Genomic DNA, 22662 nt, shown 5'->3' on the forward strand with positions numbered 1-22662 from the left:
TGCAACTAATTTTATTTTCCTCCACCTTGATTTCTTAACCTACAGAATGGAGATACTGGCTAAACTTATTCAAGGACATTACAATATCCATAATGTCATTCCCTGCTTTTATCTCATGTTTGAATGAAACAAAAAAACTTGATATTGCACTATAAGCCAGTTGTGCTGATATATCCATTCTCCCATAAAACACAGTTGTTGCTTTTGTTTCTGTTTCAGTTAGGTCTTTAGCCCACTCTGGCTCCTCAGGAAGTTCAAATGAATGAAGCATCAAATGAATTCCAGAAAGTGTTCAGCACAAGCAAAACAGCATATTTTAATCATGCTTCATTGAATCAAAATCTTTTAATTAGCTCTAGCAAAGCTCCATCCAGCTTTGCAAAGCACTTTGGAGAATTGCATTGAAAAGTGCTGTGTCAGAGCAGGTGTAATTACCAACACAAATATGAGTTAAAGACTTCAAAATACATATAAGCAACATCTTTATGCCTTCATTGACTTAAATGCTGCTTCAAGTCATAGAATATTCCTCACAGAAGGATTTCAAGTCATTTAATGATTAGTAACTTTGCAACACCTTTGAAAAATAAATAGTAAAAATTAGGCACTCACACAATTTGCTTCATCTGGAACACAGCTGTTTCTGGAGCAAAACATAATACTCATTTAAAAGTGCAAAGCCACAGAAACATAGAGGGCACAAAGGACAAAATATTGTTGTATCCATTTTAGAGCAAGAGGGGAAGTTTGTGGAGGCAGAAGTACAGTAACCAAATAAAATAAAAGTACTTAAATAGCACCCTATTCTTGATGCCAAACTAGTCAGAAATAACTCACATTTCCAAATTTGGTAATCTTCCAAGGAGGAGTCAAAAGCAAAAAATCTTTGTAGGGGTTGGTAAGGGTAGAAGGGAAGGTTTTCCTGGTTTAGAGGCTAACTTAATCTCTACTGTTTGTGACTGTTTAACAGTGTTGGTGGGCTGGTCTTGTCTTATCTTTAAATGACACTTTAATGTTGCAGGGCAATCATTATTACATTTTGGTGAGCTCAGGGTGTTCTTGAACTCCTCAGGTGACAGGCACAAGTGTTAGGCTCAACACCTGTTGCAGATCTCATTTGAAAACCACGATGTCCAAGAGGACTATGCTCTCAGGTCCTTGCTGGACCATTCTCTGTTCAGAGGACAGATGCCATGAACTGAATCACAGAACCAAGCAGGCTCTTGGGAGGTCTTCTGCCCACAGACTGAGCCTTTCCCAGTCTGTCTAGCCTAGTTTAGTCAGAATGCTTTAGAGGACTTTGCAAAAACCAGTCTCATATCACACACTTTGCTTTGCCAAAGCCACAGCTCTTTTCAAAGGCAGATTCCACTCTGCTTCCAAGCCTACTGGAAAATGTCTTTCTGCTTCTTCAAGCAAGGGTAACACGCTATCATGCTGGGATATTTTCATCCTTTTACATTAAGTTGAGTAGGAGATACAGGGGAGCAGTGTACATGTTACTTTCCTTCATTGGTCTTTCAAAAACATTGCAGAAAAGACTGGCACTCAGTCTTAGAGTAAGGAAGGGCACTGTAGGTGGGCATGGCAAATTCCAGCCAGAAGCACAATCCTCACTGTGCAGTGAGCCCCGAGAAGCAGCTTTCTAAACAAATGGAGCAGAAACCCAGTGTATTAAAGGCATTTATTTCCTTACAACTACATTCCCAGGTGGCACAAACTGGGCATCACTCAGCCTTACAGAAGGATATAGAATTTGATCACCTTAAGCATCAGCTAGGGAAAAACAGATGCTTGTCCCTGCTTTTCAATTTCCTTGCTGCTGCAACTTAGCACAGTAGAGAAAATAATCAATGGATCACATTTCCAAACAGGAAACAAACTACTGCAAAGGCCTAAGTCCACTTTCACCTTGCTGGGAGATTTTATCATTGGTTCATGATCCTCTTCTAAGAAACACAGTATCATGCTGTTTGTGTGCACTTAAATACTTGAGTTGCCTCAGCAAAATGCAAGTGTGTTAATGTAGTTCAAAGTTTAGATTTCTATTGCCTTTATTGTGAACAACATCCTTTGCAAAATACAAAAAAAAAAAACCTGACACATTTTCATTATTTCTTTTTCTGGCTTAAAAAAAAAAAAACAAACAACAACCACATGGGGCTTCAGTCCCAAATATGCAACTGGCATTTGGCCCACTGTAAAGACATGCCCAAACCGCCTGAGGATGGAGCAGCTGTGGGGCCAGGGGTAGGTCACAAACTGCCTAAACCAAGGAGACTTTGCAGGAGGGACTGCCTAAGGACAGAGAAGAGCTCTGAGGAAAACAAGTAGCCAATATACTAAATCACCTCCATTCAGTCTCATGGTACACAAGTTGAAAGCATTTCCTGTCCCTTAAATGTTCCTTCTGCCTCCATCTGAGCCAGAAATTGCCAGCCAGCCTGGTCTCCTGATGAAACTATCTCCCACCATCAGTTTACAAAGAAAGGAGAGTTTCCAGAGTAGCAACAAATCTAGTGTGATACTGAAAGAAACTTTTGGTAAATACAATAAAGTGCAGTCATGAAAGATCAGCTAACCCAGCTTGTGATCCAAGCTCTGGAAAAGTCTACATGAATGTACAAAAAGACCAAAAGAAATACTGGGGGAAGAAAATAGAGCAGTTCACTTCTCCAGCCTGCATCCCCTCCACAAGAGAGGATACAGGAGAAAAACTACAGCTGTGATACCAAACATCTGTAAAAAGACACAAAAATCTCCTGTTACCTGCTTATTCTCCCCCTTTTGTATTTTATGTTTGTAGCTTAAAAATATTTGATCCAAATGCAATCCATTTATACAAAAGTGAAATTTGAAAAAGTTGCAGCAAGGTTTGCTTCAGGGGATTCAAGTCAATTCAAACAGGCAGCACATATAAAAAAACAGCAGAGTCTCTACAGAATTGAAAGGACTGAGAAAGAAATAAGGTTATTTGAAAAGTTTTTCAAAGAAAGTGATATCCAAAACCCAATTTAACCTGAACCTAAAAACTTTAGAGCTCAGTAAATGTGCAAGAGAGACTTATACACTATTTCCTATTAGATGGCTGCCAAACAGATTTGTTAGACATTTAATAAAGCAGTAAAATAAGGTATTTATGTAGCATGTTTAACTGTAAGCATATTGGTAGCATGTTGTTGAAATGAAAGTGTAACCTGATAGATGCTACAGTTCCTGGACAATGGGAAATACAAGGAGAAAAAGTCAGAAATCCTGCTGTATCACAAAAAAATAGCATCTTGAACAGCACTGCTTTAACAGGCCTATAAAACCTGGATGCTTTGAGCCTCTCACAAGAGTGCCTGGCTGGCAGATGGTGAGTACTCACATGCCTCAGAGGGTCCAGCTACTCGGAGGGAATAGTCTTGAACACCCTTTGCTGGGTCACACATCATTGCTATTCCTTCCTTTAGGGCTTCACCTCATACTTGGCAAGGGAGCAGAGCTGCAGCTCCTTCCAACGTCAACACCTTTTCTTTGCTCGGCCTGAGGTGTCGGCGCAGAACAAACACGAGTTTCAGCCTTCATGGGTTCAGAGCTCCCCGAGCCACGGGCACTGCTCAGGCTCACTGAGACTCTACAGGAGAATTGCCACCACCCTTCAGAGGGCAATTTCAGCCTACCACAACCTTTCCAGGTTACAAAAGAAGTGTAGTAAACTGCAAAGGTACATGTCATAAAAAAACAGCTAAATACAAACATCTGATTGTTTTTGTTTCTTTAATGTGCAGATCTCAGGAGTATGTGGGGAGATACCAGTTATTGCTTTACAAATGCACAGGGAAACTGAGGTTCCAGGTATTGGAATGACTTAGAGGACCTCTGCATGAGTGACCAAAAAACCAGCAACTGGACAAGAGATTTGCTAGGTAGTAACTCTTTACCCAGATTTCTTACTTACTTTCTTTCCACAAACATTGCACTCAGTTGTTATGAAAAATAAATGATTCTCTTTTGGAGAAAAACCAACATGATCTTCCTCATGCATGATTATTCCCAGAGTGTTTAAAAATCAAAGGGAGAAAAGTACAGAAACAACAATATTACAGAGCAAACCTGTGTTCCTCCAAGTGTGGGAACAGAAGAAAAGCAGGTATTTTTGGGCCAAATTAGTTTAGAGGTATTTTTCTGCTTCAACAGAAATATATACAGACACGTAGAAGTATCTTTAATACAAGGAAAGCACTGAAACAATAAGTTGCTGCCTTTTGCCTGCACATTCCTAATGTGAAGGTCCTGAGTTCCCTCTAAGAGGAACATGTAGATGTTTTATTGTTAAACAATTAAGCCAAAGCCACACTGGAGATTTTTGTATTTGGTTCAAACTGACTTGAATGGAAAATGAGCCTCTAATTATCATAAGTGACTTAGAAAATCTCAGCAGGGTTGTATAAAAAGCCAGAGCATTTTTTGTTCTATTTGAATCTAACCTAGTCAAGGCTTTATAGAGAGCTGAGGACTTACTAATAAAGATCAGAAACTGTGAACGTAGAAGGGATCTTTATGTTCTCCACTCCCTAGTCAAAACGAAGTTTCACCAAAAATGAAATATCTGGTGTGATAACTTGTCTTCTGTCAAAGTAAATCTGTTTCCATCCCTTAAAAAAAGCTAATTTAATCCCCATAATCCACATACAGAAAGCACTGTTCAAAATATTTGTGGAAAAAATGGGTAAATTAATATTGTTTGAATAGCCATGAGAACTATACTCTACATAAGATGTAAACCTGAGCTGCACACTGATGTACCAAAAGTACCTTTGCCTCTTGGCACAGGTTTATAATGGGTGGGAGGATGGGGATAGTAGACACAAAATAACAGCCTCCTTTTAACCAAAAATAATGGCTATGACTAAGGCTCAAAAATCAGACATAAGCAGATAGAAAATAACTCATCTTTTTCAAGAAAAAAGAAGTATTAACATCATAGCTCTATATATATATGCCTTAGTCCATTATAAATATTTGAGATTACCCAGACAAGAAACAGGGTATTAAAAGCCTGTAATTTCCCAATAGTCTTTCCACCTGATCATACACCTTTTGAAGAAAAGTAACTTCACTTAGAATCACATTTTACATTGTGGGAGCAGGTGGAAGCCATTTGAAGCCCTGAAGGGCAGCAGCAATATTGTCATCTCAAAAGCACTACTCTGGGTATTTGTACCCAATACAAAAGAAAATGCTTTGCCTCGCAATATATTTCTGATTTTCCTAAGACTTACACTGAAAATTAAAAAAAAAAAAAAGGTTATCTGTTCCCAGAATTACCTTCCCAATCCTTCTCATCTGCACTGTTGTTTCCCTCATCTACTAAAGTCAGATGCAGTCTTTTATTCATTTGTTCACATTTTGTTCAGAACCTTTAAAATTACAAATGAAAGATGCTACTCTGCTTCTCACCATCTTTCTGCTACTATCTGAATTCAGCTCCCAATTTTTATTTTCATTTGCCTTACGCCTAAAAAACTACCAATCTTAATTTGATTCAGAGGCCCTCATCATTCAGGTTTTTTAAATCTACATGATAAAAGCCTAGAGATGAAATTAACCTTTTTCCATTAGACCCAGTATAGGAATACTCCATTCAGTTTGTAGCAGTTATGGAGGTAGGTCTTCATTGTGTATTGAAAAAAAAATTATATATATATATATATATAATATCTCATTTATGTCAATGAATCCTGGATCAAAACCTCTCACTAACTATCAAATGTTTAGGGTTATCCTAAGTCTCCACAAAATAAAAATTAACATGTACTTGCCCCTTACTCTTTGCTTAACTAGGAGGTAAATTTAATTTTAAAAAAAAGTAGATTTGGAAACAATTTGAAAAGTTGCAGCCAGAACTACAGTGCCAGGTGAGGAAGAGGTGAGCAGACACTGCTGGGATTATTCATGGAACCCAAAGCAGCTGCTCTGTGTGGTCTCCACCCCAGCTGACCTCCCCACTACATGTTTGCCTGGGCTGGACAGGCAGATGTGCCTGCCAACCTGTCCTGCTGCAAAGCACACAGGAAAGGGAAATGGAAGTTTTTAGCCCAAGATAAAGCACTTGGCTATGCAGGGCTGTATTCCTGCTGGTTTAGCCATTATCCATGGGCTCATGAATATGCATTACATATTTGAATTTATCACATGAATATGCCACCTACCTTAATTGTCCTGCTTCCAGAGCACACCTCCAAGCCTGGTGGCTCAGCTACACTTCTGCAGAGCCAAACATTTTACTGTCTCTCCAGATTTAAGAATAGGCCAGATTCTTTCCTCTATCACATCAGTCTACCCACAGTAATTCTAGGTCAACACCAGTATGCCAAAAATCAGTCAGATTCATCTCATGCTCTCTGTACAAAATAATTCTCTCTACTAAAAATAATGACAATGGATTGAATGTGAACCATTAACCTTTAAAAGAGAAGCTGGCTTCACTCAGAGCAGCAAGAAACTTCTCCCATCCTTCTCACAGGCTGTGCTTTTAAGCTAGGTATTAATGCCTGTCATTTTTCAGTTGCCAGAAGTATCACAATATACAATGATCTATACAGCTGGAAAGATAAGACACACACATCTCCTCGGCCATATATTCCAGAGTGTTCCCCCCCTCCAGATGCAATCTCTTGGAGGTGAATAAGCAGACAGTGCATTTGTCTCAACTTTACCTTCCGTTGTTATTCTCTCTGGAGCATTTGCCCATCACTGCAAACTCCATGGTTCTCTCACTGCTTTGTTTGGGAGACAGAGCCTTAGCTGAACTTTCACCAACTTCTCTGTTGGTTTCTTCAGCTCACAAATAACTGTCTCACAGAGAGAGAACTCAATGGCAAGCAATGCCAGAATTAAAGCTGAAATCACAATTAAATCTTATGTGATACTCTTTAACAGCACAAAGGAGTCTGATACCTCTCTTGTCATTCCAATAGATACAAGTGTCAATATCAGAACAGACAAACAAAGGAATATGCCACCAGCAGGCTAAGTAGCTGCTATCATGGATTGTCTGTTGCAGACAAGAAGCCTTGATGCTCACCAGTGGATGAAGAATTTGTCACCTTTTATCCTTTTTCTAGGGCCTAACAAATCCCAAGCCACAGTGGAAGTGGCATTCACAAAATGTAGGTGTCACATCCATCTACAGCTTGGAAGCACCAGTGCAAGTAGGGATTATGGCACACACAGAATTCATTACAGCCCAGCTGCTGGGCTTGGAGGGCTTTCTGAGGGAAGCTAAGGGCTAAAAGAACATTAAGGAAGAGAAAAGACAACATTTCCCTGGGAGCTAACAGACAACCTTTCCCAAAGCACAAGGATTTAGATGAAGCCTTGCTTACAGGTAACATGGCAAGAGTCTGAGAGCTCTTACCTCTCCTGAATTTATTTTTTCTAGAGAGTTACCTGTGTTATCCAAGTTTTGCAGCCACAGGAAAAGCAGAGCAGGCAAAATAAGATTATCCCCAGCTCACCTTGGCACTAGATGAGAAGGTAGCTCTGCCACCTGAAAACATCTCCCTTCACTTCCCAGGCCCAAGGACACCTCTGGAGAGCAAGAGCAGCTCCTCTGCCAGCTGCTTTACAACTACAGCAACAAGAGTAGTGATGCTTCAGAGGCTAATAAACACTGGGCCAATCAGCAGGAAACACCTCTGCACCAATCCTTAGCACTTGGAAGGGAAGAGCTGAGGTTCAGCACCTGTGAAAGCAGGGATGCATGCTTGCAAGATACCCTGAGGTTGAGTAATAACAAACCAGGCAACCAGGGCTGTGCCATTGAAACTTGCAAGTACCCCTGAGTGTCCCAAGGGCTTTCAAACAAGACAGCTGATAGGAAGGAGACAACATGAGCTCCCTGTGCTTGTCCTTGTTCTTCCCTTTAGTACTATTAAATAATTCCAGATATTTACTCATTTCCACAGGAGAAATATGGATACATCCATAAAGCACCAGAAATGCACACACTAACCTAAAGCTGCATGAATTGTATTGATGAGAACTGAATGCTCTGTTAATGGTTTTGGAGACTGTTAAGTAAGTAATCCTTAGAAACAGCCTTCAGAGAGGTGCAGATTATTTTACACCTCTTCTTTATGATCCCTTTTTTCCCCTTCCTATCCTGATCTCAGCTTTCATTCAAGTCAGTTATTTCTTATGCAGTTTGAGTGGCACAGGTGGTGTTCTGTTCAAAGATTAAGTTAACAATATAGCAGGGATCTAGCAGGCAGTAAAAACACAAGTTGTGATATGGAACTACAGTCTGATTTGCAACTTCTTAGTGGAAATAATCAGAGCTTGATGATTATTTGGTAAGGTTTTGCACTTTACTCATTTGCCATATCTTCAAAACAATATTCCTGGCTCATAAAGCTCATTTTAACAACACTGGACAATAGGATTTTGTGAGTCTAGAACCAGGATTAAGATATGAGGCAAACTGGAAACTTCAATCGTTACAATCCTATAGCCTAAATGAGAAGCACTTTCACACACAGTGAATCAGTCAATATGTCCCATTTCTCTTTGTGCCCACACAGAAAGAAACATGATTCTAGGCCCCTCCCCATGACTTCAAGTGATAGGAGTTTTCACCAGGACAAAGGATCAAAATCATTAAAACTCCTCATTAATTTCACCCCTTATTGCAAAAACTATTTGTACTTCCTCAAGTTGAAAGAAAAAATGTCAAGAGACAGATTCATCTCCTAACTTGAAGGACTTCCCAGAACAATGAGCAGAGTCAGTGTCTGAAACATCTGCTCCTTGCTGAAGAAGGGTTGCAAGACCTTCCAGATCAGCCCTCCCAAAATCTTTGGTCTCTGCCCTAGTACTTGGAACAGCAGGCTGAGCAGAGTGCTCTGCACAGTGCTAGTCAGTTAGCATCTGTCCCCTGGGATTGTGACTGGGTGTCCCATGCAGACAACTAATCTTTTTCCTAAGGGGAAAAAATGCAAACCAGTAATTCAGTGTGACAACCTAATTAAAATGATAAAATTAATTATGGCTTTAAAACTTTGTGCAGTGACTGTTTTTAATAACGTGGGAGTTAGAGAATAATGTCAAAAGTTTCAACTCAAAGACCTGGTTTCCTGTCCTGGCACCAGTCCTAGCACTAAATGTTAACACATTAAGCATCCGTACATCTTCATTTTAAGGAGCAATTAGGAGACAGATATACTCACACTGGAATAACATCCCGTTCCTGTGTGTGTGAAAATACACAGGGTGCACTTCCAACAGAAACCCACTGAGCTTTCCCTGAGTCCTTAAGAACTTCTCCATTTGCACAAGGTCACTGAATTCTCAACTGCACTGCAGCAGCTGACAGCTTTTCAGCCTACAGACACAGCTCCACCAAACATATCTTCAAAGAAGGGGTGAAGGTGGCATTAAAAGTGAACACCTACTCTTGTCCTGCATTCCTCAACCTACCAAGCACATCTCCAAGGTCAGACACTCACAGCAGAATGTAGCAAAAGCACTGTAGGAGTGGCTGTAGGAATTAGACCATTCATTTCCCTGAACATCTTAACTATCTGAGAATACACTCTAAATTACATTACTCTAAAGATGTTCACTGTGGATTAAGCTAAGGTAGGCCAGACTCAGCTGGCTAAGAACACAAAGCTCCAGACCTCAGCTGATGAGTAAGAACTTTCACTGTAACTCAGTGCAGTCACCTCTGTCCCAGAATAGTCTCCAGTTCTCTGCAACTAAACTATCCTAACTGCAAACTCTGATTACCAGCAACAGCTCCAAATAGGAACACACAATCCACTCACAAGAGGGTGGGTTGGCCATGAAGTGTTAATGTAGTAGCCGATCCCAATCTCTACACTTTGTAGTAGTGTTGGCTTCAGAAAGTTCAACATCTTTTAGGCTCAGTCCTCAGTGAACAAAAAGTTTCTAGCAAAATCTGACAGCTGCTCAAAGCCTAAAAGAATGAGAAGAGGATTTAAATCTGAAACTCCATAAGCAATCATCCCCGTTGCTCAAATCAGTTTTAAAATTTTCTGCACAATGAAACAACAAGGACCAGGAAAAGGGTAGCTACAGAGAGAAGGGAATCTCCACCATGGCCCCTCTCTAGCAGGGCAGAGATCTAGAGCAGCATAGGAGACCAGGATTTATGGAATCTGCACAGGACCTCATAAGTGGGCAGACTTCTCCTCCATGACATTTAACTTGATATAGCTCACCAGCATGAGGCATTTATATATGAAAAAAAAACCAACAAACAGGAAAAGATTTTGCAGTAGAACAAGGGATAAAAATGATGAGTACTAACACTTGGATGATGTATGTACACCCAAAAAACATCCAAAACTCTTCCCAAAAGGGGGAATTTCAGGTCTTAGAGTGTGTGACTCTCCAAGGCTTGGCAAAGCCACTTATAACCTCACCAAAGTTCAATTTGACTAAGAATGTTTACAAGCACAAAAACTAGGCCAAATTGAGAATGTAAATATTTGGATTCAATTCCCCAAACTTGTCTCTGTCTGCACTGCCAACTAAATCCCAACTGCAGACCAAGAAATCTGAAAAGCAACAATTGCACACACTTTACAGCACACAGATAAAACTAACACACATGGCACTCAGCAACTGGAAAAGAAAGAAATAGAAAAACCAAAAAGGAAAAACCCCAAAATCATAATCTAAATTAAATTTATTCTAAACAAGACATCAATGAAGTCTGAACCAAAAATCAGCTCTGCTATCATTTCAGACATTGAAAGTCTGATCAGTCCAGATGCTGGTCCTCTGCGCTGCAGGAACCTGGGTTACATTATAAACATAGCTAGATTACTCAAGACCTCATAGACAACATGGTGTTTGTGGCACACAGTGGTAACTTTGACCTAAACCACATTCTCTTAGGCCAGGACTTCCATTTTTCAGGAAGATGAATTGAGGAAAGACTTCTCTGGAATCAGAGTAATTTATTTGGCAACTTCAGTCCCCTATTCAGAAGTGATTTAGGAGCCCAGATCACCTGGAGTTCTCAACACACACGATCTTCTCTACTTTTACCCCTGTTCTTTTAGGTATAGAGAGAATGGCAACCATGGATTCATGCAAGGGACTTTTGACTTCCAACAAACACAGATCCCAAGGGATACACCATATTCTCAACTGCCAGTTCCCAGCCCCTCTTCAAAAGTGTCAAATGCCTTTCAGTCCTACATCTCCATTGCACATACTCACTGGAGAAAATCAGAGAGGTGAGGGTGTCATTAAGATGAGCAATTTTGTTGTCATATGATAAGAATTTGGGCATCCTTACTTCCACTACAGTAGACTAACAAAAAAAATCCATCCTTTCCCTCTTCGGTTAAGCAGGAAAAGCACAAATCTGGTTCTTTTGCTTTACTCAGCTGTGGGAAACTTGGGTTTACTTTCCAGTTAAAAGCAGGCTCTTCAGCGTACTTCACAGTGACCTCTTCACAAGGGGCTTGTATCATTTCTTTAAATGCCCCTACACTAAAAATACTCCTGCTTCCTAAACATGAGTGTTTAGCAGTTCCAGACATTCTGAGATCCTGCATACCACTTTAATTTTTTTTAAACTGGCAACATTTATTTAACCAGCAATTAAAAAAAGGAGGCCCAGCCGCCCCAGTGATTCTTCCCAGAGGGTCTTAGATGTTTATGAAACACAATGAAAACAATAAAGTGGACAAAATCATGCTATTCCATCAAGTCCTTGGCAAGACTTCCCAACCAAGAATAAATTGGCATGGTATGTTACAGTCAACAGATTACACAATGGTTTACAGGGTCACCAATAATAAGGGGTCACACACTCCTTAAAGAGCTGCAGTGTACATGAAGGCACTTGCTTAAAGCGAAAGAGCAATGCTTGATCCTAAGCTTCTTGGAGCACATTCTGGCAGCCACAGCACAAACATGCTGCAGGGGTAGGGGAGGACAGAAGGCACCTCTCCCCCTGAGCCAGAAAGGCAGTGACTACGCCACACAAGCTGGCTGGGGGAGTTTAGCACCCTGAAGGGAGCAGCAGAAAGCCAGGCCAGGCCAGGGCTCTTATTTCTGCACACAAGAGGAGAACACATGCTACATCCTTCTAGGAGCAGGACAGTCTTTCATGCCCCAGTGAAGCCCAGCACCTCCATCCCTGTCAACCTGTCCCAAAAGCCTCTTTTCTCACTCCATACTCTTGAGGATACCGGTTCCACTCCAGAAGCAAGATAACAGTTCCATGTCAGTCCAGTCAGTACAGCACAGACTGTAGCTAACTTTAAAAGATGTTTGACTACACTCCTGAGTAACTCGATAAAGTCATCACCATCGCTATAAATGTGTTGCATTTTATTTTATTTAGTTAGTTATTTTATTTTAAATAACTAACTTTAAAGTAAGAAGGAAATGAATGGTTAAACCCATAAATCTTATTCTCATATGTCAATGTGGTAACAGATTTCCACTATGTCACCTGCATAACCTGATCACCACAATGTAAGTTAAATTTTGGTGCTCCTAAAATATAAATTATTTCCTCAAACCTCACCTTAAATGCATGATACTCCTACCTTTGCCCTGTTAACTTACCCTTCCACTATATGGAAATTTTCATCCACCAACTATAAATTAATCATGTATAAACAAAACATTCTTAAGTCTTAAAGGCAAATCAACTTCAATTCATCCTATCATCAAAAACCAGACTACAACTAACAGTTTCATTCATCTTCCATGGGTTTGGATCACTCCAATTTTATTGGATTATTTAATATATACCTGAAGTTAAATCTGACTAGCCACCATAAAAATGAAAGAAAACCGATTCCCCAAGTCAGTGCAGGGCGTAAAAAACACTACTACTGACACACTCCATGCAGTAATACTACGCACCCAGCTTCATTCAGCTTGACTACTAAATTCGAAATACATTTGAGTGATAAAACTGGAGTAAACACAAGAAGGCTCTCTCGCATGTAACCGCTACTCTTTGATTGCAGTGACCTTAGTAACGCAAACGTTTGGTACCAAGCCAAGAGCAGGACATCTGATTTTCCCACCAAGTGAACTGCGGCAGAACTCCCTTAGCTCTTCAGCCAAATCTGTCCTGGGATCCTAAAGTCTTCCGCCGGAGTCCAGATGGCTCCTCTACATTTTTCAGCACGCACGCAAACACCGCAGCCGGCTGGACCGACGATGCGAGTGGGCATTGGAAGGGAAGTGCCGCAGGTCCCCGTCTCCCCCAGCTCAGAGCTCCACGCTCGGCGCGCTGGCTCCCCAGCCGGATTGGAGTTACCCGGTCCGGCCGAAGCGGTCCCGCGGGCTCTGTCCCTCCGCGGGCTCTGTCCCTCCGCGGGCTCTGTCCCTCCGCGGGCTCTGTCCCTCCGCGGTGCTTCTGCCCTCGCCACCCTCGCAAAAAGCAGCGTCCCGCGCGTCACGGCGGCGGCACCAGCGCGGGAGAACCGAGTCCCCGTTCCGCCCGCGCGCCAGGACCCCCGCCCATCTGCGCTCCCCCGGGGCAGGGCAGGGCAGGGTCCCGCCAGGATCGCGGGGCCGGCCCGCACCGGCACGGCCTCTGGCGGCTCCGCTGCCGCGGGGACTCCGCGGAGCCGCAGCTCCCGGCGAGCCCCCGCCGCCCGCCGCCGCGCATCCCCGGCCCGCCCCGCTCGCGGGAGGCTCTCGGCGCGCAGGGACGGCCACCCGGAGCACGAGCAATCGTTTCTCCCCCCAGTCCCGCTCCCCTGCCCCGGTCCCCGGAGGCGACCACCGCCCGGCAGCGTGCCTCCCCGGCCCTTACCGAGGTGCGCAGGGATGCGCTCCCTCCGCCGGCCGCCTGCAGCCCCCGTCCCGCAGCCCGGGCGATTGTAGTTTTTTTGGAGAAGCTGGGAAGAGGGAAAGAAAGGGGGGAGGGAAGGGGGTGGGAAGGGACTGAGATCGAAGGAGAGAGAAGTATGCAAAGGCAGGAAGTGGAGACGGCCACGACCAGTGCGGGAGATTAATGGGAACCAGTCACCCGGCAGCCAACAAAGAAACCTGCTCCCCAGCGCAGCGCAGCCCGGCCCGGGCTGCAGCCCCGGGCTGCCGAGCCACCGCTCCCGCCGGCAGCACTCGCCCCGGCCCCGCGGAGGGGTGGGCACCGCCTCCCCCAGCCCCAAACCCGGGTCCCGGACAGGAGTGAGGGAGGGGAGCAAGAGAGGCAGGGCCGGCTGGTCCGCGGGGAGATGCGATGGGCACAGGGAGGAGGAGAGGACCGAGCCCCCCCAGCTGACAGCCTTCCTCCTCGCTCTAGCCCGGAGGGGCGATGCCGCTTGGTCTTTATTTAAAACACTCCGAGCGCTGGGCTCCTCTCGGGGCAGAGCCGCTTGCGGGGCAGAGCGGAAGGGAGGAGGAGTGCGGGAGGCGCGCTTCCTGCGCCAGGCGCGGGGCAGATGGCTCCCGTAAAGATCAGGGAGCTGCGAACCAGGGAGCGCCCGGGCCTTTCCGAGCTCCGCGGGGTAGTGCTCCACTAACAGCACCTGCGGAGGACGAGGGAGGCAGCGGCGTGCCTCTGCGCTTCGTGCCGGGTTCCTCGGGTTGGGATACAACCTCCCGGGAGCAGCTTCTGGCAGCAATGTGGAATGCTCAGCTCCCTGGCACCGCAGCCTGAGTGTCCCGCTCGCTGGCATGGCCCAGCCAGGGCTCCCAGGGCATCGCGCCTACCTGGGGTAAAGAAAGTCCCTGCGTGCAACACTGTCTGTGCAGGCCACCAACAGCATTGTGCAGGCCACCTCCCTGGCACACCGGCTGCTGATCGTTTGTCAGATGAGAAATTATTATTTTGCTATAAAATAATACAGAAGAGGCAGGATGCTAGCTCTTAGCAGGACCATGAGTATTGCAAAATACTGAGACTGTTCCTAGATCTTGAAGTGTTATGTGGGCATTGATAAATCAAGTCACTTCACAATAAATTAACCAAATTATTCTAGGTACAGACGAAAAATAAAGAGCAGTCTGTATTCTGCAGTTTGAAATACAAATTCCAGCACTACGCATTTCTGGAACTTTTAAGCACTTACTGACTTTCTTTCCTTTGACTGAAATGGAAGTAAAATAGTGTTCAGCATCAGGCAAATGCTTAAAAGCTTTCCTGCTCAAGGATACCTCCCTGGGCCCAGAACCAAGTGCTCAGGATAAACTATTCCTGGTTTTTGCCACCTCACCAGTAATATGAAATTCACTGTGCTCAGGATAAACTATTCCTGGCTTTTGCCACCTCACCAGCAAAATGAAATACATTGTCTTCAGATATTCTGATCTATCATCCCACACAAAGAGGAATCTGGTGGAAATGCCCAGCATTTCACAAACCTCCATTATATTTCAAAAGAATAAATGTACAGGAAATAAGGGTAACTCTCATCTGGATTATTATGTGAATGTGTGTTTCAAAGCAAAAGCTATTTCAGCTGTCAGCCTTCTTGGGACAGATGTATTTACTCAGCTGCAAAAGGAGTACTGTGTCACCAAACATCAAAAAATGGTGGGAGTTTAAATTTCAACACAACAGGAATAATTTACCTCCTGAACAACAAGCTACTGCTGCAAGTACCTGGCAGGAATAAAAAATGAACACAGTTTTCTCTCTGTGTTATGAAACGACATAGGAGTCTATTTCAAGTCTATTTCACAAGAGCAGCAACATAGCAAACCCACTCACCTCTCCAGGAGACCATTGCTAACAAGCATGATGCAAAGATGTTCAGCTTCCAGTTATGCAGGAAGCAGTCTGTTCTGGCTGCTTCTCCACCACATCAAACACACTAACATGGCTTTTATCAAATATTATTTTTCTCCCCGCTTTATGTTGCATTCAGTTCCCCAGATCTCAAACACTCCAGCAATTTGTCTAAATTTTCTTTGGAGTACAGGAGACCAAACTTAAAGTTAAGCTGGATTTGAACACTGAATGGGGGCTTTCAATGCATTAATGAGCAAGCAGCCTGTGAAGGGCTTGTTTATTGCGGGGGCTGGCTGCTGCTCTGCTTAAGCAACTGGGGGATGACAACAAAATGTAAACTAGGAGAGGATTATTTTTCTTGCTTGTCAAAGACATTACAGCTAGCAAAGCTCTCAACAAGAATGAAGGACTTGAAGGATCGGGGTCTACATGTTATCCTTGGCCATATGGGACTTAAAGAAAGTTTTAATGCTTATTTTTCCTTACTACGGTCACCTCGGTGCACACGAGCTTGGCGAGGGCTCGAAGGGGCTCTACTCCCACGTAGCCACGGCCGCTTCCCAAGCCGCTGCGGTGACTGCGAGCGGTGACCGCAGCCTGGCGCTGCCCTCGCCGGACAGAGCCGGCTCCCTCGGGGAGAACCGGCTGTTCGGCCGATGCTGCTCCCGGGACAGAGCCGGCTGGTCCGGCCGATGCTGCTCCCGGGACAGAGCCGGCTGGTCCGGCCGATGCTGCTCCCGGGACGGAGCCGGCTGGTTCGGCCGATGCTGCTCCCGGGACAGAGCCGGCTGGTCCGGCCGATGCTGCTCCCGGGACAGAGCCGGCTGGTTCGGCCGATGCTGCTCCCGGGACAGAGCCGGCTCCCTCGGGGAGAGCCGGCTGGCTCGGCGCTGCTCCGGCAGGCCCGGGCGCCGCACGGGCTCTCTCTCTCGCCGCCCTGGGGGAGCGGGCGCGCAGCCCTGCCCGGCGCCCACAGCCGCGGCTCTCGGCCGGCCACCGCCCCCTACCGGCACCGGGAGCCCGCGCCGCGGAACGGTAACCAAAAGGCAGCGGGAGCACCGCTTCTCCTTAGGGAGCACGGCGGGGCTCTCACCTCCGGCTTTTAGAGGCTCTTCCCCGCTGTCGCAGGGCGGCGACATGCGGGGAGCGGCATCCGGGGGCACCTCACTGACCCTTTCCGGGAATGCCCGTCCGGACGCGCCTGTCCTGCGTTACCGCAGGGCAGGGCGCGGGCGTAAGGGACAAACAAAGCCCCCCCGCGCCCTCCGCGGGGCCGCATCCCGGCGGGGGCCGCCCGCTGCCCCCGGCCGGGCCGGGCTGAGGGCGGGGCCGGGGCGGTGGCGCCCCCCAGCGGGGCGGGGCTGGGCGGCGGCGCGTGCGCAGTGCGGCGGCGGCGGCAGGGGCGGGATGGCGGCGGCGCGCGCGGGGTGCACGGCGGGCATGGCGCGCGACGTGCTGGAGCGGGCGCGGCGGCGCGCGGCGGGCGCGGCCCCGGTCAGTGCCGTGCGCGCACCCGCGGACCCGCACACACAGATACAGATAGCGATGGGGATGCGCGGAGACACCGCTCCGTGCGGGCCGCGGGCCCACCCGGACCCGCACACACAGATACAGATAGCGATGGGGATGCGCGGAGACACCGCTGCGTGCGGGCCGCGGGCCCGCCCGGACCCGCACACACAGAGACAGATAGCGATGGGGATGCGCGGAGACACCGCTCCGTGCGGGCCGCGGGCCCGCCCGGACCCGCACACACAGATACAGATAGCGATGGGGATGCGCGGAGACACCGCTCCGTGCGGGCCGCGGGCCCGCCCGGACCCGCACACACAGATACAGATAGCGATGGGGATGCGCGGAGACACCGCTGCGTGCGGGCCGCGGGCCCGCCCGGACCCGCACACACAGAGACAGATAGCGATGGGGATGCGCGGAGACACCGCTCCGTGCGGGCCGCGCACCCGCGGACCCGCACACACAGATACAGATAGCGATGGGGATGCGCGGAGACACCGCTCCGTGCGGGCCGCGCACCCGCGGACCCGCACACACAGATACAGATAGCGATGGGTTTGCGCGGAGACACCGCTCCGTGCGGGGCTCAGCTACTCGCCCCGCCCGGTGCCCCCGAGACGGCGCCCAGGGCTCCGCGGCTCGGTGCCCCGCCACCCTCGGGCTCCGAGTGACAAGGAATGTCTCTCGTTGCAGGACCGAGACCGGGAACGCCTCAATGCAGCGTTCGCTTCGATTGTGAATTTGATGAGAGGAGTCTCAGAGGAATGCGAGGTGAGGGGAATGTGCCTGCCAGAGGCCTCACCACTTCTACTGCAAAATAGAGGCTTCAAGGTTTGCTCGTTGTATGGCAAGGGTCCAGCCAGTGAGCCTGGGGTGCCGGCCGAGATGAGGACATTTGGGGCATTCAGCATCATGTGGCAGGGTGCATCTCACCCGTGTTGTCCTGACCGGCTGAGCTGCTGATAAACACCACTATCCGTCTTTTCTATAGACAGCACCAGTAGCTCGGTGCAGATTTTAGCAGAAGGTTTCTCCATTTCATGGTGGAAACACAGTGTGGCTAGAGGGGCAGAAATGTTAGGTGGCATCACAAAATACATAGTGTCACAAGGTAAGGAATGTTTCCAGTGCTCCTAAGTATCTCTGCTGGGAAATGGCCTTATGACATAGTAACCTTTTGTTGTTATCAGGAGAACGTGAGCCTCTCGTGCTGGCTGATATCCAGTTCTGGGTGCTGGAAATAAGGGAGAGTTTGAATCTCGAGTGAAGAGATTCCTTGTGTCCTGTGTTTGTTTTGAATTTAGTGTTGCTGTTGTGATTTAACTAAGTACCATACAGCTCACTCCCTCCCTGCCCACCTCCCCTGGCAGGATGGGGAAGAGAATCTGGAGAAAAGGAAACTCGTGGGTTGAGATAAGAACAGTTTATTGATTGAAACAAAGAAAAATATGATAATACCAACGGTAATAACAGTAATAATTGTGATGAAAAGAGGACAGAGAAATAAAACCCAAGAAGAACAAGTAATGCACAATACAGTTGCTCGCCACTCACTGACCATTGCCCAGGCAGTCCGCAGACAACTCTCCCTGTTTATATACATTACGTTCTATGGGATGGAATTTCCTTTTGGCTAGTTTGGGTCAGCTGTCACAGCCCTGCTCCCTCCTGGCACTTTCTGCACCTCCCCACTGGCAGAGCATGAGAACAGTCCTTGGCTTAGGGTGAGCACTACTGAGCAATAACCAAAACATCAGTTTGTTATCGACACTGTGCTCCTACTAAATCCAAAACACAGCACTCTGCCAACTACTAGGAGGAAAACTGGCCCTATCCCAGACAAAACCAGGCCAAACTGGATTTGGGATGTTGCTACTGGGTAAGGAGAGTGGGCTCAGCTCTTTGTGTGTGATGAGCTGAAATTGAGAGGTTTGGTATACAGGTGCACAGCTCCACTGCTCTTGCACTGGCTCTGGCTGGCAGGTGTCATTGCTCTGCTGGGTGGGCTGATTGGGAGCCAGCCTTGTGAGCACAGCCCTGCAGCCCAGCTACTGCACTGAAGTCACCAGTTAATTCTAAAACAACTGGGGCAGAATAGAGTTTTACAAAGTGTAGTGAGGCCCATCCTTACCAGTGACTTGGCAGTGCTCGGTTTACAGTTGGACTCTATGATCCTAAGGGTGCCTTCCAACCTAAATTATTCTTTGGGTCTATCTTGTGCCCTGTTAAGAGTATTAAAGTTGGAACAAGCAATGGATGACTTCCACATTTATGCATCAGCCAAGACAGTACTGCTTCAGTCATTTCTGTAGAAAAAAATAATCATAAAAGGGGGGAAATTTCAGACCCACAAGTTCATGGCTAAGTTTTACAAAGTGCAAATAAAAATCCACAGCTGAACACAACCATTTAGGCATTTGAATGCAAACAAACTTGTAGTTTAAGATGAGATGTTAAGGGTTACTTAGGGATTAAAATTTACCCATTTCTCACCAAAAGTTGGATTTCATTTCTTTGCTCTGTACCATCATGCAAAAGAGATGCTCTGTGAAGCATTATGCACCAGGTCAGCATCTGATATATTTGTAGTTTCACAAATACTGCAATACAAGCAACCAGAGCTGTTGATTTGTGCATAAACTCAAGGAATAAAGCACAGCAGTAGATTTGGAAGTAAGAATTGCTATTTGCCTTGTTTTTGTAAAACATCAGTGAAATAAGAGATATTTTGGATCTTTTTGGTCCCTGTGATCAACAAGGTAACCTTGGTAGAAGCTCTGTGGTGACAACAGATGGCAGCAGAACTGTACTCCAGAGTTTAATTTGCAGTGGGGAAAATGCCAGTACATCTGCAGTGGAACCAGAAGAAGGCTGCTGTGTGCTTAAATACACTTGTCAAAACTGCTGTGAAAATAGTACCAGCCTTGAAGACACTTCAGCTTCTTTACTGACTCATTTTTCAGTATTAACAGATTCTGCTTTTAGAGCACTGCTGCTGCACATGTCCTGCAGAACCCATCTTCACTGACTGGGTTGCAGAGCACCTGGCTTGCATACATGTCCTCTTAAGGACCCATAAACTATGCCTTCTTCCACCAGGGCTTTTCTTGACCAGCCTGATCAGGCAGGCATTTCCAGAGTATTCCTTCTGACATTTTCATGAATTCACTTCTGAGGGATCAGAGTCCCTGCCCTACCTATTGTGTTAGAAAACAGGCATCTAAAATCAGGCCTATGAGGGAGTCCTGTAGCAGAAGGCAGGTGGCCTTTGGAGATACAGGCATTGTTCTCACCCTCACAGAGAACAAACCAGCCAGTTAGTGCACAGCATCACTGTTTGTGTAGTTATACTTTCAATTTTAAATCTTCAGCGGCTGCAAGTATGGTTTGGTATCTCCTACATGACATTTTCTGTTTCTGTTGCTGTCCAGAAGTGCTATGGGTCTATGGCAGCCAACAAGTGCAAAGAGAATGAAATCAAACACTTGTGCAAATACCATGGCAAGTCAGTAGAAAGAAAGATGGATTCCATAGAAGAAGAGGTAAGTAGGTACTTCTGGTTGTGATGAAAGGTTGCTCCTTCCCTTGCTTTGGGGCACTTGTTATCCACCTGATGTCTGTGGCACTCACACTCATGTATGTAGGTTGACCTTATGACGTAAGAACACCTGGACTGATCCAAGCCTGTGCTGGGTTGGGGGAAGGCAGAGGCACTTCTTGTGGCACCGATCAGTGTCCTATCCATCCTTTGTGAAGGGAAAAACTTCATGCACCTAAAAGCTTCCCTTCTCTTGGCCTAGATTTGCTTTGTGTGCTGGATCATTAGAAAATCATTCTCTTTTTCTTTCCAGGGGACTGAAGGTCCTGTAGAAGCCAGGCAAGCTCAAGCTTGCCAGCAAAGGGTAAGTGTACAGAATACTTTGGTTTTAAGTGGAAGTATTTGCTAGCATTTCTTTTATCATTTTGAATCAAGCTGGTTACAAACTGTGACAGATCTGGAGACCTTGATGGCACAGAAGATTTACCAATGGTGCATTCAAAATCAGAATATATGTATAGGCAGTCAAATGGGCATACAGAGACTTGCACAATTAGTTAGAAACCAGATTGTGGCATTCTTGCCCTTGGCCTTTCCACAGGCTCTCTGAAGACTCCTGTTCCTCAAGGAGAAGAAAACTGATTTTATTTTTCAAGGCCTAACACCTCAGCAAAACAATTTCAGGAACTTTTACGCCACAAAAGATGAGAAACAGCATAAATTACAGCACAGTGATTACTTCCACTGATTGAAACATTAGCTAAAAATGCTTTGAGTACGGCACTTGCTAATTTTTGTACTGACAGAAACATTTTACAGTTTTGTTTGCACTGCCTTCCATATATTTAGAAAAGTCTTATTATATTTATATAGCAGTTGAAATGTAATTTTTTTACCCAAACACTTTTTTTTGGGAAAGCTAAGATAAGTAACCAATAACATAGCTTTTCTTCTTTTTTTTTTTTTTTTCCTCCCCTTTTTTTCCCTTAAAGCCCAGAAGACCTTCCAAAGATTTCTACATTGAAGTTTCTCCTGGTATCTATTCTGTCACGGCAATCTCAGAAGATATGGTGGAACACACCCACGTAGTAGATGTCAGTGCAGGACAAAGTGTTGATTTAACTTTTGTTCTGTGATGTTTCTTGTTTCCTGGCAATAGCAGGAATAAAACATGAGGCTCTTTTTAATGTGTGTAATGAGCTATAAATATATTTTCTTGTTAGCACTTTAATAGTAGCTTCCTCTTTGGGACTCCATTTTTATAGCCTGTATATTTGTTTTCTAGTTAATGCAATTATATGCAGCCCACTTTGTACATTGATTTTTATATATATTTGTACATTGTGTGCCTTTTAAATCCAATTATGTGACTGTGTAATTCTAGATTCTTCTGCTCTAAGCAATTAAAGATACAATCAGTGGAATAAAATATATGATCAAGCCTTTGTGATGACAGCTTCTTTGGTATGATCCTCAGAGAGAACCCCATGTCACAGTGTAGACAAGAGAGAGTAAGGTCCATGTGGTGTGAATATTGGGTGTACATTAGCTTCTGTAGGCTGGCACTGATTTTAGAGCAGCTGGCTCACAAGCCACTCTCTTGTTGGTACTTTTGCTAGTCTAGTAAAGAAATTAAATGCAAATGAAATTCATTACCTAGAACCCCAACTCAGAAACGTGCTGAAATATGCCAGGTGTTCAGTCTAGGCACATGAACTATTGATTCAGGTTCTGGCTCTTTGCAGACCATGCTAAACCCCTTTTTTGGGGGCTGTGGGGTACCCTAAATTATCCAATTTACTGCTGAGCAACTGCACACTGCAGCTATGGCCAAGTTCATATGCTTTAAACATGAGCAGTCCTGCTAACTCCCTGG

The 22662-nt window shown here is 45.6% G+C and overlaps 2 protein-coding genes across 2 annotated transcripts in view; one reads left to right on the plus strand and one right to left on the minus strand.

The window, feature by feature from the left end:
• The window catches only part of DENND2B (DENN domain containing 2B), a 149426-nt gene extending 135850 nt beyond the window's left edge, over window positions 1-13576 (minus strand). Inside the window, exon 1 of the mRNA XM_077784286.1 lies at window positions 13042-13576. The gene's annotated coding sequence lies outside the window, so the exon portion shown is untranslated. The remainder of the gene's footprint in view (window positions 1-13041) is intronic.
• Window positions 13577-17140: 3564 nt separating this feature from the next.
• AKIP1 (A-kinase interacting protein 1) lies at window positions 17141-22228 on the plus strand. Its single transcript, XM_077784287.1, has 5 exons — window positions 17141-17227; window positions 17942-18019; window positions 20680-20790; window positions 21100-21150; window positions 21779-22228. The coding sequence occupies exons 1-5, from the start codon at window positions 17141-17143 to the stop codon at window positions 21920-21922; spliced, it is 471 nt and encodes a 156-aa protein (XP_077640413.1). The 3' UTR covers window positions 21923-22228.
• The last annotated feature ends 434 nt before the right edge of the window (window positions 22229-22662 follow it).

This window comes from Lonchura striata, chromosome 6 (assembly GCF_046129695.1).
Source record: "Lonchura striata isolate bLonStr1 chromosome 6, bLonStr1.mat, whole genome shotgun sequence".
Taxonomy (NCBI): Eukaryota; Metazoa; Chordata; class Aves; order Passeriformes; family Estrildidae; genus Lonchura; species Lonchura striata.